This window comes from Rattus rattus, chromosome 2, assembly GCF_011064425.1.
Source record: "Rattus rattus isolate New Zealand chromosome 2, Rrattus_CSIRO_v1, whole genome shotgun sequence".
Taxonomy (NCBI): Eukaryota; Metazoa; Chordata; class Mammalia; order Rodentia; family Muridae; genus Rattus; species Rattus rattus.
The window spans coordinates 30,223,220-30,238,245 of NC_046155.1; the positions used below are offsets into that span (position 1 = coordinate 30,223,220).

A 15,026-nucleotide genomic window follows, 5' to 3' on the forward strand; every position below is an offset into this window, starting at 1 on the left:
AAGGAAAGAAGGCAGAAACAGAGAAAGAGAGAAAATAAAATCTCCAGGACATTTCGAATCATGACACACGTTAGACACCACATGTTTTTGCTAAAACTGACCACTGATGGCTTGACATCAGCCATCATTGGTGCTGTTGCTAGGAAAACAATGTCCTGAAGGGAAATTTCCATTTAAACCCCCCAAATACTTTACTAAAGACATCAGAACACCTTCCCCTGACCCAGAGCACTAAAGACAGGCCTGTGCCTTTTCTAACCTCATCTTAGACACAGCGTAAGGAAAGCACCGTCTAACAACATGAGATCGGAAGTTCTCTAGGACCCCAATCCCACAGCGTCTGTGCTGCTCTTGTGAACCAGGACAATGACAATGACAGATACACCGCAGGGCCTCCCTAGGCCGACACTGGGTCCTTATTCTTCTGTGAATGATGAGTGTGATGATCAAAAATTCTGCAAGGAAAATGGTCAGCACCTGCCCTGTGCTCCCATGCACCGCTCACTAGTAATACAAACACTTGGAGAAGCGAGGCCCAGTATCCACAGTGCAATAGGTGACTGACTAAATGGGACACGGCTTCACTGGAAAAAAATCAAGGGACAGTGTCTCAAGACTGCAGACAACACTGTAACCAATGGAGCTGTTGGATTTGGTTTTGGATTTCAGTCAGGTCCTTGACTCCTCTTCCACTGAGCTGCATCCCCGATTCCTTTATTGAAGCTGCAAAGCCCAGGTTTCCACTGATTCCCCCACATCAGGACATGACTACAGTAAACTAGCAATTTGCAGATCTCGGGGAGAAACGTCATAAGAGAGAACAGGACAGAAGTTTCCCATCAGAACTCGGACATCCTCCTACCCTGAAAAATCACAGAATCAATATGGCACCTCCTCAGGGGAAGGGTTATAAAAATGGGCTTCCTGAGGAAAAATGCAGCTTCTAGATGATTCCTTCAAACAGAGGTGGACTTAAGAAAAACATGACCAAGCATCTCCTGAGAAGCTACATCCAGTAGTGGTTGGAAACAGATGCAGAGGCCCACCGCCATCGGAGCAGAGCACACAGAGTCTTGTGGAGAGTGGGAGGATAAGATTGATTAAGCCAGAGTGGGTCAGAGACATCACAAGAAGACCCACAGTGTCAAATAACCTATGTCTGTGGGGGTGTGTAAGGGCTGGATCAAGGTCCCCTGCACATTTGTAGTGCATGTGCAGCCTGGTCTTTCAGGTGGGTCCCTTAACAGTTGACGCAGGCTGTGTCTGACCGTTGCCTGTCATTGGATCCCCTTCCTCTAGCGGGACTGCCTGGTCAGGCCTCGGTGCGACTTGATGTGCCAGGGCAGGCAGGTACCCAAGGGGGGCTTCCCTTTCTCTGAAGTAAAGGGGAGGGAGTAATGGGAGGAGGGATCTATAAGAGAGGAGAGAAGGAACACGGTGGGGGCCACAACTGAGATGTAAAACAAATAAATAAATTAATGAGAAAAAAACCACATGTATGCAAACACACACAAGGCAACATACAAGCACACACAGATACACACACACACACACACACACACACACAGAGACATCCATATATAGACAATCACATTCACACAGAATGGAGGACAAGGCTGGGTGGGTCAACAGTGAAGAGTGTGTACCACTCTCAAAGAGGGCTTGAACTCCTTCCCTTCCTAGCTCCAGGGGTCTGATATGGAAACTCTGTGGGCAGCTGCATTCACACATACAAACACCATCCCATCCAGAACTTTAAGCACAGGGCAAATGGAATTACCTGACCCTCTCCTGCTAACTGATTAAGTCCTTTTAAAAATGACTAGCATACTGTGTGTGCTGACTTTCCCTTAATTGTTTTTCTTGTTTAAATACTTGTTTATGTGCTCTGTCAAACTTTTTTTCTTTATTTATCAGGACCAAGTCCAGAGGCACTATCCTTTCTCACAAGTTATTTTTATTCTACATCTTACGATGAAAGCAACCCTTTAGGACAGACTATTGATGAAGAGTAGGAAAAGAGACTGTCAGAAAAGTGAATACAAACCATTCTGAATGGGCCAAAATTAAGAATTTATACAAAAGAGGTTGTCAAAAACGAGCTGAAAATGCCGGCCGTGCTGTGATCAGCTGAGGAACAGTCTTGGGCGTTTCCTGTCCAAGGCCATGGAACATGGGTGTTAGCGTCTACAGCAAAGGAGACAGAGAGGTCTACAGGTGGAGGGATTATTCTGGATTTGGATTTTCAGCTGGACTCCATGGACTCCCAGGAATTTTGTGGGATAGCAAGAAGATGACCTGCGCCCAGGAGGAAGGTGGTCTGTGGAGATGAGGGAGCTGAGGAGAGGCAAACGGTTCTCTCTAGCTCCACCAGAGGAAGGCATCTGAGGCACCATGAAGACAGTTTCCGGTTCTGCCCTGTAGCTGTAAGGCAGACCCTGAGTGCAGTCACGAGACAGTGCGTTTACAGTTGTTTGTTAAAGCAGCTGTGGGAAATCAATCCCACCTTGGAAAGTGGAGAGAGGCGCTGTAGACACTTGAGTCTCAGGAGATTGAAGAACTTTGAGCTACTTTCGCCCTGAAGTTAACTTCCCCTCGATTTAAGATCACAGTGTTCTGTTGGACACAGAAGTATCAGGACTCAGATCTGGTGTATTGGATTCTCTCAGGGAATCCAGCCATGGTGAACTCATTCATCTCCTTTAGGGGGATGCTCTGTCCTGACTTCCAGGAAGCCTGTTTGGGAGCACAGATTTCATCCTCAAAGAATTGCTGACTGTATGACGGATAAAAATTTACATATTTTCCTGGGATTAAAACCCAGCAAAAGTTATGACTGCCTCAGGCATTCGGGAAGGGAAATGACTCTCAAAAATTAGTTTTAAAAAAAGTGTTCAGATGTGCTGATGTAAGAGCCCCGTGTCCGTCTTTCTATAGGAAACTCAGCGTCTCTCCAGAACACTCGAGTTGAGATTTGACCAGCAGAGTGAAAGACAGATTGTAAAGTGCTTTGTGTCTGACACATGGTAATTGCTAAATGTTTGTTAAATAATTCACATTTTTTCAAATTAAACTGATGAATCATACACTTGGACCTTCTGCTTCAGGAACCTCTGAAACTTACTCAAAGCAGTTGTGAGAGCAGAGAGCCATGAGGAACCCGGGCAGCTCTGTAGCTCATAACTTCTCCCAGTCATCTTCAGATGAGAAGGGTATGTTCAACTGAGCCCCGTTAGAGCCTGTGTGGGAGCAGCTGCCTTAGACATCACTAATGTGGAAAATCTTCCCTGGCTATTTGAATAAGTCATCCTCTTCTCAAAATAGGGCTAAAATTAAAGCTGTTTGTCTAGAAGGCAGCAAGTTTTTCCAGACTGGCGGGTTCTGTCCATGTTTCTGAGGGCTTCCCTGTCTTTCTTTTCTACTGTCCAGAAGTGCAGAATCCTGCACCTCCATATGGAATGGCCTCTCACCCCCTGTGACAGCAGTGTGCACAGTGGTGCGGGGGAAGATATCATACCGGGGAAGGGGAGTGCAAGAGGAGGACTAGAATGCTCAGAGAGGAAGCAAGAGCCACCAACAGCCAAGCACCAAGGCTAGTGTTCACTCAATTCAGAAGATCTCTCATCTGGAGTGTCTGTCTGGCTTGGTCCTCGACTCCTGTATCAAAGCAACTATTTCTTGGTGTCAGAATAAGGAGATAGGTAAATACTGAGGCTTGGGAAGGACCAGAGAGTGGAAAAAACCTGAGTTCTGGCTGGCCCATTATCACTGCTTAGTCCTGGGCCTGCCACAGGCTAATGTGGTTTTGGTGCAGTGGTTGGTTCTCAACCTGTGGATTGTGAGCTCTTTAGCAATCTTCTATGTTCACAAATAATTATGTTATGATTTATAACAGCAGCGGAACTTCAATTATGAGGTAGCAACATAAATAATGTAAATAATGCTATGGTTGGGGTCCCTACAACGTAAGGAGTTGAACTGTATTAAATGGTCACAGATTTAGGAGGGTTGAGATCTATTGGTCTGATGGCTTGTCTGCCAATCAATGGCTGTGCAGTGCGAATGGCCTCACAGCAAGACCTGCCCCTAGGTCCAGGTTCTCAACTGAACAACAGTGGAGAGGCAAGGACAAGGAACTTCAAGGCTTGCAGGTTATTTTAGACCCTGAAGGAACCAGGAGTGGGTCATGTAGTGTTCCCTCACTGGACAGCTTAGCTCCATAGTTCCCTTTCTGATTCTATTCAAGAACACTCACAGATCTAAACTACCCTTTCCTCATAAAGCTAAGAGATGAAGGTCACCGAAACCAGGTGAATAAACCCACACTAGCATGTCTGCTCAGTCTACTGTATCATCAGATCTCTCTGCTGCCATACTCTGTCTGCATACCCAGGGCTCAGCAGTTTCTGAGTTCATAAATGGCATATTCCAAAGATTGTTAAAAGTCAACTCACGTGACAGTTATGATGGAACACATTTGTGAACCTAGCACTTAGGGTATTGAGGCAAAGCAATTACAAGTTCAAGGCCACCCTGAACTGTGTACTGAGACCCTACCTCAACTAGCATACAAACATATCCAACATCAAAACAGTGGGGCATGTGCTCGGAAAGTCAACCTCAACACCTGGAAGGTGGAGGCAGGAGGTCGAGTAAGGAGTTCAAGGCACTCTTAGCTGAACACGGAGTATGAGGCCAGCCTGGGCTACGTGTCTGTAATAGTAACAGTATCATCTCCAATAACAGAAAAAAGGAAGTAGAGAAAGAGGAAGAGGAGGAAGAAGAGAAAGAATATTTATTATTCCATTCCCTGTGGGAAGACACACTATTAGAATCAGATGGATAGGCAACAGAGGGAGACAACATTCCTTCCTCACGCACTTTTCAAGGGAGATGTAGAAGTTTTAAAATTCTTCATTGTAAAACTCAAGACCAGAACAAAACAAAAAAAAAAACAAAAAAAAAAAAAAAAAAAAACAAAAAAAAAAAAACCAGCGCCTGTAAGCTTAGAAAGGACATGAGCTTGGCTGCCACTCACTGACATCACCCTCTTAGGTAAGAACCTTCTGGAGCTCTCCTGGAACAGTCATGGCCTCTTTGTCCTGCTCCTGATACCTACCCTATAATGCCCCTAAGAATCCCAGCTCCATAGCTCAGTACAAACCCTAGCACGGACCTGGCCTCCAAAGTGAAGGCACCAGGAACAGAGGCCTCCTTGGCTTTAAGGAGAATCTTTGGAAAGATCACAACACATCTTTCTGGGACAGCAGTGGTACCCAGTAGTGCCAGCTGGCCCCCAGAGGAGTCACTTTTGCAAACTGGACTCCCATGCCCAAAGCAGAGCATGTAGCAGAAACATATCTGCCCCCCATCCTCATAGTTGCGTAGTGCTAAGGGCAATCCCATGGGGGAACATATCTACTCGGTGGAATCTTCTGAGGATACATAGTCTGATGAGCCCAGACTATGCTTAGGCTCAAAATTGCTAAGTCTTAGGCCCAGGGCTGGGGTTGAGCCAATTTGGAGGGCAGCCGTAGCAACAATCAGGCTCCTGCCTCCCTCTCCCTAGAGAGCACTTGCACGGCCAGCTGACTGGCTCCATATGCTGGGTTTGCACAATAGCCTTTTTATCTCTGAATGTTGTCCCTCCTGAGGATAATGTGGGATGCCTTGGAGCCAAAGACCATGATAGTTTCCCAGTCCACTTCCAAAAAGGCTGCAAAGGCAGATCCCACAGAACAAAAGTAACCCTGAGCTCTGAGCCTGCAACCTCCCCAGAGGGAGCAAGTGCCACCTGCCCATGCTCACCGTTCTGTGCCTCTCTCCTTTCTGGTCTAAGTACGCTCGGATGGTGGCCAGGCCAGCATACTCCCCCTGCGCTCCACTGTAAAGACAAGAAGAGAAGAGTCAGGGTTGTGGTCTCCAGGCTTTCCCGTGTTCAGTCAGGATTTGCCCGACACTAACCACACATTCAGCAGCCATGGTCCAAGTTCCTACCATACGGCATCCGTAGAGGAAGAGAGCTAACAGCATGGCACTAACCAAAAGTGGGCCATGCTTATCAGCTCAGGACCAGCAAATCAACCTGGTTTTACTCGGGGGAATTTGACTGGTTCAGAAAAATGTGAGAATATAAGGAACCCACTATCCAGCTTCTACAAGGGGGGAATTTGAAATTATAAGAAGACATAAGGATCAGTTCCTGGTGAGTCTCATTCCTAAACACATCCTGCACTCAACAACCCCCTGTATGCTGAGCTAAGCGATTGTGAAACAAACATCAGGCTCAAACCAAGGAAAGAAATCATAAAAGTGTAATCGCAGCATAATGATCGCACCTGGAATAATAACCTAGTTTTAATACCTTCCAATACTGAGTCATACAGAGGCCACACTATCTCCACAGAAACTTCCCATTCTTATCGCTCACTGTTTCTGTCCCACGATATCGTGGTTGCTAGAAGCCCAGCACTATCTTGCAGGCACCACTTCAAGAGCATTCTTAATGACTCATGTTCCTGTGAGCAAAGCGGAGCCCAACTGCAAATCGGTCAGAGTCCTGGTGCTCCATGAAGCAAGGAAGGGGAAGTGAATAACAGGTCTCTCTGCCTCCTTCACAGAGCCTTGTCTCCTCTGTTCTACACTCCCAAGATAACATCCGTCATTTTACAGCTGAGGCCAAAAGTGCCAGCACACTTAATGCCTTTTATTTCAAGAACAAGGAAATGAACGCTGTACGTTGAAAATCACTATGACCACTCATTATACATATGGTCCCCTACTTCTCTGTCACCTATGAAATGGGGAATAAAAAACCAGACAGCTATTCTGAGTGTGTGGAAATCCACACAAAGACCACATCATCCCAATCCTACCCATCCACAAACAACTCCGAGAGCTGCCCCCACAAAGCCAACTCTGTCAGGGTGACCCCAGTTCAGGCCTAGGGCATGCACTGCCATCTTTCAGCCTCCCAGGCCTCCCTGAACCATGTCAAGCTGATTTTCATCCCGAGGCTTCTCACACAAGGTCCTTGTGCTGAGACAGTGTCTTCAGATCCTAATAAGACTAACTTATCGTCAATAAGTAGGCACCAAAGAGACCAGCTATTCCTGAAAGCAAGGTTCTTGTCGACTTCATTCTTAATTTTATCTTCTATACCAGGAGCACTGATAAAAAGGATGTACAATGACCACTAACTGGTGAATGAATGACCTTCTTCCTCCAGCAAACCGTTATTGCAGAGGCTGGAGAGAGAGTTCAGCAGCCAAGGGCATTTTGGCTTTTCCCAGAGGATGGTTCAGTTCCCGGCACCTGTGCTGAGCTGCTCAGAACTACCTGAAACACCAGTCTTGAGAATCTGACATGCTCTTCTGACTTCCTTAGGTGGGTGTGTACACAAACACACACACACACACACACAAATACACACACACACACCACCACCACCACCATCATCATCATCATCATCATTTTAACAAACCTTATTGCATTTTACCTTACATGGTCATGTAATCCAAGATTAGGCCGTGCATCTACTGTGCATGGAAGGTTACTATGATGCTCATGCTATGTGACTGCCTTATTTCAACAAAGCTGGACTTGGTGTTCTGTGCATTTCCCCACAAGGGACCTAAAGAGTTCTACGCTTCGGCCCAGGCAATTCACACACAAGTCCTCTTTCCCCCTGTAGTAAGGGACTTTTAAAAATGTGCAGTGACACTCCTATTCCTGAAGATAAATGTCCTAGGGTTTCCACTGCCTTGAAGAGACACCACGGCCAAGGCAACTCTTACAAAGGACAATGTTTAATTGGGGCTGCCATACAGGTTCAGAGGTTTAGTCTATTATCATCAAGGTGGGACCATGACAGCATCTAGGCAGGCATGGTGCAGGAAGAGGGTATTAAAGCCCACATCCATAGTGACACATCTACTCCAACAAGGCCACACCTGCTAATAGTGCCACTCCCTGGGCCAAGCACATGCAAACCACCACAATAATTAACAGCTATCTAATTGGACTTCAGCCTGCCCAAAAGAAGCAAACCATACCTGACTGGAAACCTAAGTCAACCACACAGGGACGGTAAAGTCATGGATCTTGGAGAACTTACTAAAGCCACTTTACCCAAACCAAGCATAATTCCTAACTACACTCTAACCACTGATCCTTATACCCCAGATACATGTAGCCCTCGCCCTCCTCGAAGACCAAATACACTTCTCTTTGTGGCAGATGGAGGCCACTGAGAAAACCATAACTTGTCAAAACACAGAGAGCAAGTGAAGGTGCCTGGCCCCGTGAAGACATCTACAATACAACTCCTGACCCAACACTGGGGAACACTGAAGAAGATAGGGCAGAAAGACCTTAAGAGCCAGAGGAAACAGGAAAACTGCTGTGAGACTGTCTCTGAAAAATGACTGGAAAGCCACATCCATGAGACCTCAATGGTGTGGCTATCTAAACATGAGATGGACAAAGGCAACCTCAATAGGATGCTAACAGGGAAGGGGGAGTCTCATGAGGCCCCACCCCTTGGCAGAGAGCGGGTAAACAACCTTCCCTGGGGATGAGCCCCCTTGTTAGTTACCCAACATAAAGGGGACAGCCATAAAGTCATATACACACGAGCAACACTAACGGACTCATCAGATTTGTGTGTGTGTGTGTGAGTGTGTGTGTGTGTGTGTGTGGGGGGGGGGAGGGAGGGGAGGGAGAGAGAGAGAGAGAGAGAGAGGCCATGAATTTGAAAGGAGAGCAAGAGGTTATGGAAGGAGTTAGAGGGAGGTAAGGTGTGAAGATGACGTAGATATCTTACATTTGCCCCTCTTGTTCTCACACCATCCACTCACCTTGCCTTGTGGCAGGTGTGGATGAGCATTGAGAGACTGGGCATGGTGGGATGGGCCAGTGGGTTAAAGGGGAGCTTGCTGCCAAGCGTGATGACCTGAGTTTGATCCCCAGAGACTCAACCTGCCTGGGTTGTTTTCTTTCAACCCACAAATGATGTGGCACACGTATACTCTCTCTCTCTCTCTCTCTCTCTCTCTCTCTCTCTCTCTCTCTCTCTCTCTCTCTCACACACACACACACACACACAGATGAACGAATGAATAAGTTGTTTTTTCTTTTCCTTGTTGTCTTTGAAGAGAAGAAATTGTTTGGACCGAGAACCAGTAGGCCAAGAGGACAGCACTACAGGAAAGATGGAAAGGCTGACTTGTTTTTGCCTTAGATGCTCTTAATATCGGCTGATTTCTTCTGAATACTGCAAATACGTTTGAATGCCACGTGAAGCTGACTTCAGAGAAATCATTAAGGAAGGTTATTGGTGCCACCTGTTGGCAGAAAAGGATTACGGAAAAATGCTTATCTGTACAAACCAGCTGGGGACCTGCGGGAAAGTATCTGCTTTAGGGGAACTCAGGGCAGTGGCTTTAACAGCTATTTGGAATGAAAGGGTGACGGTGGGGAGCTGTACAGCAGCCTACAGGAGCTGATGCTAAGGGAGAGCGGGCCTCGGACCCACGGGTGCTGGGTGAGCAGTGGTGTGAGGCTGCCCTCCCATCACTCAGAGGAAGGAGCAAGAGGGGGAACTCAGGGACAATTTCATCTAAAACTAGCACTTATTCAAAGAATCCCCAAGAAATTCAGCATGCTTTCAGAGGAAACCAGAATAACCGGTCGAGAACCATTAAGCTGGCCAGAGGCTGTAGCTGAAGAGACCCCAGAGTTCTATGGCAAACTCCACCTCCCCATCTGGGTGCACGGACGCTGGTGTCCACGCCCAGCTAGACAGTATGAATTGAGAAAAAAAAAAACAACTAAATTACAAAAAAAACAACAAATTGTACACCGAGACAGGGAGGTAGTTCATACAGCCAAAGTTTCCTTTCCTCAGAGTAGAGCAAACATTTAAGGGCAAAATTCAATGATTTTTTTGTTTTGTTTTAATGAGCACCCTCCTGCCAGGAATTGTGGATGAAAAGCCTGAGGTTTGGATGGACCTGCCTCAGACTCAGCTTAGATTTATCTAGGTTTGTGCATTCAATCCTTCCTCGTGCCTAAAGAGGAACATAATGTCTAATTTCACAGACACCAGCGAAATGTGGCGGAGAGCGCTTTGGAATACTTAGGGACAGGCTTCACCTTATGAGGAATATTTCCACATAACACACACACACAGAGAGAGAGAGAGCAACATAGAACTAGGAGTGGAGTACATGCTGTCCCCAGATCTCCCACTGAAGACGCATTGCCCAGACTGAGGCTGGTTTTGAACTCCTGATCCCCCTACCTCTATCTCCCAATGCTGGGACCATGGCAGTGCACCACCATGACCAACTCCAGATTTTGTATTTGTAAAAGTCAAAAGGTATTATAGGTTGAGGAGTAAACTTCATACCCAGAATACTTGAGGCCCTCAATCAAACCCCAAAATGACAACAAGACAGGCATGGACAACAAGACAGCTTTAATCTCAGAACTCAGGAGGCAGAGGCAGGTAGATCTTTGTGAGTATGAAGCCAGCTTGGTCTACATATTGAGTCTCCAGGCCAGCCAGGACTACATAAGGAGTAATTGTCTCAATTAATTAATTAACTAGAGAATTCAACATTTTCCAGAAAGAAAAGATGATATTAAGGACTGTAGTGGTTAAAAAGCTGAAGATGGTTTGGGGGCTCAGGCCTATAATCTCAGAAACAGGGATATTGAGTTGGGAGAATTGCTATGAATTTGAGGCCAAAATAAGCTACAGAATAAGATCTTGGCGGGGTTGGAGATTTAGCTCAGCGGTAGAGCGCTTGCCTAGCTTGAGCTCAAGGTCCTGGGGTTCGGTCCCAGCTCAAAAAAAAAAAAAAAAAAAAAAAAAAAGATCTTGGCTTGATTTAAAAAGAGACAAACAGCAAGAGAGTGTGAGGACTCTGCTTCCCACATCGACGTGGAGCCCTAGGCTGCTGCCACACCTCCTCAGGCTTGCTCAACAAGCTCTTTGATTCACTGAGTCATCTCCTTTGTGCATCTGAACTTTGATTTGTCAAAAGCAATTGTCTTAGTTAGGGTTACTATGGCTGTGATGAAACACCATGGCTGAAAACAAATTGGGAAGAAAAGAGTTTGTTTGGTTTACACATCACTGTTCATCACTGGAGGAAATCAGGATAAGACCTCAAAAAAGGGCAGGAATCTGGAGGCTATGGAGGGGTGCTGCTTACTGGCTTGCTCACCCATCGCTTGCTCAGCCTGCTTTCGTATAGAACCCAGGACCACCAAGCCCTGAGATGGTCCTGAGATGGCCCTCTCTGTAAAGTCTGACTCCCCACACCCTCTCCCCAACCCCATCCCACCCCCAATCAAATCGCTAATTAAGAAAATACCCTACTCTTGCCTTCAGCCCAGTCTCAAGGAAGCCTTTTTTCTGTTGATGACTGTACCATGGATCAAGTTGACATAAAACTAGCCAGCCCAGCAATTTCCTCAACTTTAGAAGCCAAACACGCTAACAGTAATTTCATTTTATCCTCCAGTCTATGTGTCCCTGGACCATAAACTTGTTTCTGACTGCCTTAAACACTGTATCATGATTCTGAACCAATTTTCTAGAGTGTATTTAGTATATGCTATGGGGTGGGTTTAAGAATGACAGAGAGAGGGCTGGAGAGATGGCTCAGTGGATAAGATCACTGACTGCTCTTCCAGAGGTCCTGAGTTCAAATCCCAGCAACCACATGGTGGCTCACAACCATCTGTAATGAGATCTGATGCCCTCTTCTGGTGTGTTGGAAGACAGCTGCAGTATATTAATATATAATAAATAAATAAATCATAAAGAAAGAATGACAGAGAGTTTTGGAAACAAGTTGAAGCAAGTCATGCTGAGCTCGGTGGGAAAGGCAAAGGCAATTACATATTTTTAGGATTTTTTCTTATCCAGTCTATAAATGTCTTCTGGGTTGATTTTAAGCAAATAAAACAAACAGAAACAGGATAAAACCCACTACATAGTCTTGGCTGGTCTAGAATTGACTATGTAGAGCCATGCTGGTATCAAATTCACAGAGATCCATCTATATCTGCTGCTAAATACTATGATTATAGATGCATGTCACCATGCCCAGCAGGGATAAACTTCTTGACATTTTGCATTTAGGATCTAAATATCCCAGGGAAACAGAAAGATCAACGATGACTTTTTTTTTTTATAGATTTTTTTTTTTAAGATTTATTCATGTATTATATATAAATACACTGTAGCTGTCTTCAGACACACCAGAAGAGGGCATCGGATCTCTTTACAGATGGTTGTGAGCCACCATGTGGTTGCTGGGAATTGAACTCAGGACCTCTGGAAGAGCAGTCGGTGCTCTTAACCGCTGAGCCATCTCTCCAGCCCGATGACCTTCTTAATATTAAGCAAGGTTGATGTGTCAAATGTTATGGTTATTACCCCCACTCATAGCTTCTTAATTGAAGCACCACAGTTCACTTTCAGAGCATGGGGTGTAACGGGAAGCTGGACCTGAGACATTTGTAATTTTGCATGGTTTGGAACATTCCCCCTTTGAACTCAGACACCATGTTATCTCTAAGGAGGCTCAAGGAACAGTGGAGGTGGGGGTGGGGATGAGGGTGTCATATGATGGAAAACCAAGGTCCTATTCAACATTCCCCTATTTTTCTTCCAGCAAATGATTACCAAATGTAAATGAGGCCACTTTGCATGTCTGGCCATACCCCTCCAATAGAGTCTAAATGCCCAGTCAACACATAATGATACATGGTAATAAATGATAAAATAGAATACACTGATGGGGCTGGAGAGATGGCTCCATGGTTAAGAGCACTGAGTGCTTAACATGGTGTCTGTTCTTCTCGAGTACCTGGGTTCAATTCCCAGCAACCACAAGGCAGCTCACAACTGTCTGTAACTCCATTTCCAAGGGATCTGACACTCTCACACCAATGCATGTAAAATAAAATTAATTTAAAAAAAATAGAATACACTAAGAGAATGCTGTACTTCTGGATGGGTGTTGTATGGCTGCCAAGCAGAGGGAACAGAACCTCTTACCTGTTTGGCTGAAATGAGACTCGGTCATAGCCCGTGAGCTCACACAGATCCTTCTCGAGCTCTTGGAAAAGCTGCTGGTATCCCTGGGCTTGGTCCAGTGGCACAAAGGGGTGGATGTTGGCAAATTCTCTCCAGGTGATGGGCTAAAGAGCAGGAAGAGGAAAATAAGCATGGGTACAGTGTAAGGGAAACAATGATTTTAATGCTGAGGATGGCAATATACCAACCCCAAGAATGCTACCAAGGGGCCAGGTCTTCTCAAGGCATTCAGAATACACACTTGGTTTCTCTGCACAACCCAAGGATATAAGAACAGTTACTGTCTACATTGTACAAGTGGGGCACAAAAGCCATGAGAAAACTGCCACAGAAACACTATTCTACCTATCCAGGAGCAAAAATGTTGCAGAATAGACTGATATCCATGAAGCAGTGAGTCTAGGCAAACTCTTACATGTATATATATATGCACACATATTATTATTACATGTGTATGTATGCACACATATTATTATTACATGTGCATATATGCACACATATTATTACATGTATATGTATGCACACATATTACTCTTTTCACTGAGCAGAACAAGCCATGAACAGAAATGTAAATAGGAGAGACCCTCCCTAACCCAGTCCAAATGACTTGTATCGTCAGGAGAATCCCAAGAAATAAAGGGAATGAATGAACTCTATTGTAATGACCTGGGTCTATCACAACACCAAGTCGATCAAATTCCGGTTACCATAAAGAATGAATTCAAACCTTAAATCTCACCCTCTGACACTGTGAATGGATTTCCAGAAAGAGGTATATTTTCATTTGTCTGTCTGGTTTTTGAGATGTGAACTCAAGGTCCTGCCTTGATTTTCAATGCTGGGATTACAGGCATGTGCCTGTCAATTTTTCTTTGCTGTTGCAACAAAGAACAACAAACCAGAGCCTATGGATGCCAGGCAGGTATTTGACCACTGAGGCAACCTCCAGCACGTGCTTAATGTTCTTAAATCTACCTGAGACTAACTGCAAACTAATAAAACTTAAGAGGTTTTTAAAAGTCCAGATTTAAAAAAAAAAAACTTAATTAAAGAATAATTTCTAAGAGTTGGTAAGATGACTCAGTGATGAAGTCGCTCTTCATGAAGCCTTATGACCTGGCTTTGACCCCCGAAACCCATACATAGGAGAGAGTCACTGTACTGTGCCGTAGTAAAAATAATCACTTGACACAGCTGGGCACGGTGGACATGCTGGTAGACCCAGCTGCTTGGGACACTGAGCGAGGAAGACTGCTTGTATCATTGGCCTTAAAAATATCCTGAGATAAAGCTTTGTCAATAAGAGTAATACGTTTTGTCCATTAATTGGGTTGTTTTGGTTTGGTTTTAGAGGCAGAGTTTGTCTGTATAGCCTTGGCTGTCCTGAAATTCTCTTTTTAGACCAAGTTAGCCCTAAACTTAAGAGATCTGCCTGCCTCTGCCTCCAGGGTGTGCTGGGATTAAAGGCATTTGCCACCATACCTGGCAGGCTCTGTGATTAACAACATGTATGTATTCAAATGTATTCAATCATTATATATATATGAATATAAATGAATGAATTAATATATATTCATATTTATTTGTGTGTATGAGAAAGAGCGAGAACACCACCACACCCAGCTTTATCTATAAATTTAACTGATCAAGTTTCGAGAAACATCAGGGTCTCTGCCACGATTGCAGAATGACAAAATAAAGGATCATTAGGGCCCAGAGTCACAGTCTAGGTAGGCTTTTGTCATCCACTTCTGCATTTGCTGGAAATCCGCCCATAAATGCCCACGTCGCAGACACGAGCTACTTACCGTGAGTTCAGACGAGCTATTGAGCTTCATGGTGCAGGATCCCTTGAAGAAGCACATCCAGGGAACAGCCCATTAGTGACTTTCTGTGCCCCACCTGTGAC

The 15,026-nt window shown here is 45.1% G+C and overlaps 1 protein-coding gene across 1 annotated transcript in view; it reads right to left on the reverse strand.

Moving 5' to 3' along the window:
* The window catches only part of Gldc (glycine decarboxylase), a 79,492-nt gene that overhangs the window by 18,171 nt on the left and 46,295 nt on the right, over nt 1-15,026 (reverse strand). The window contains exons 14-16 of the mRNA XM_032891796.1: nt 14,926-14,967; nt 13,079-13,221; nt 5,809-5,884 (exon numbers count right to left, since the gene is read on the reverse strand). Coding sequence (XP_032747687.1) covers nt 5,809-5,884; nt 13,079-13,221; nt 14,926-14,967 — 261 coding nt within the window. The remainder of the gene's footprint in view (nt 1-5,808; nt 5,885-13,078; nt 13,222-14,925; nt 14,968-15,026) is intronic.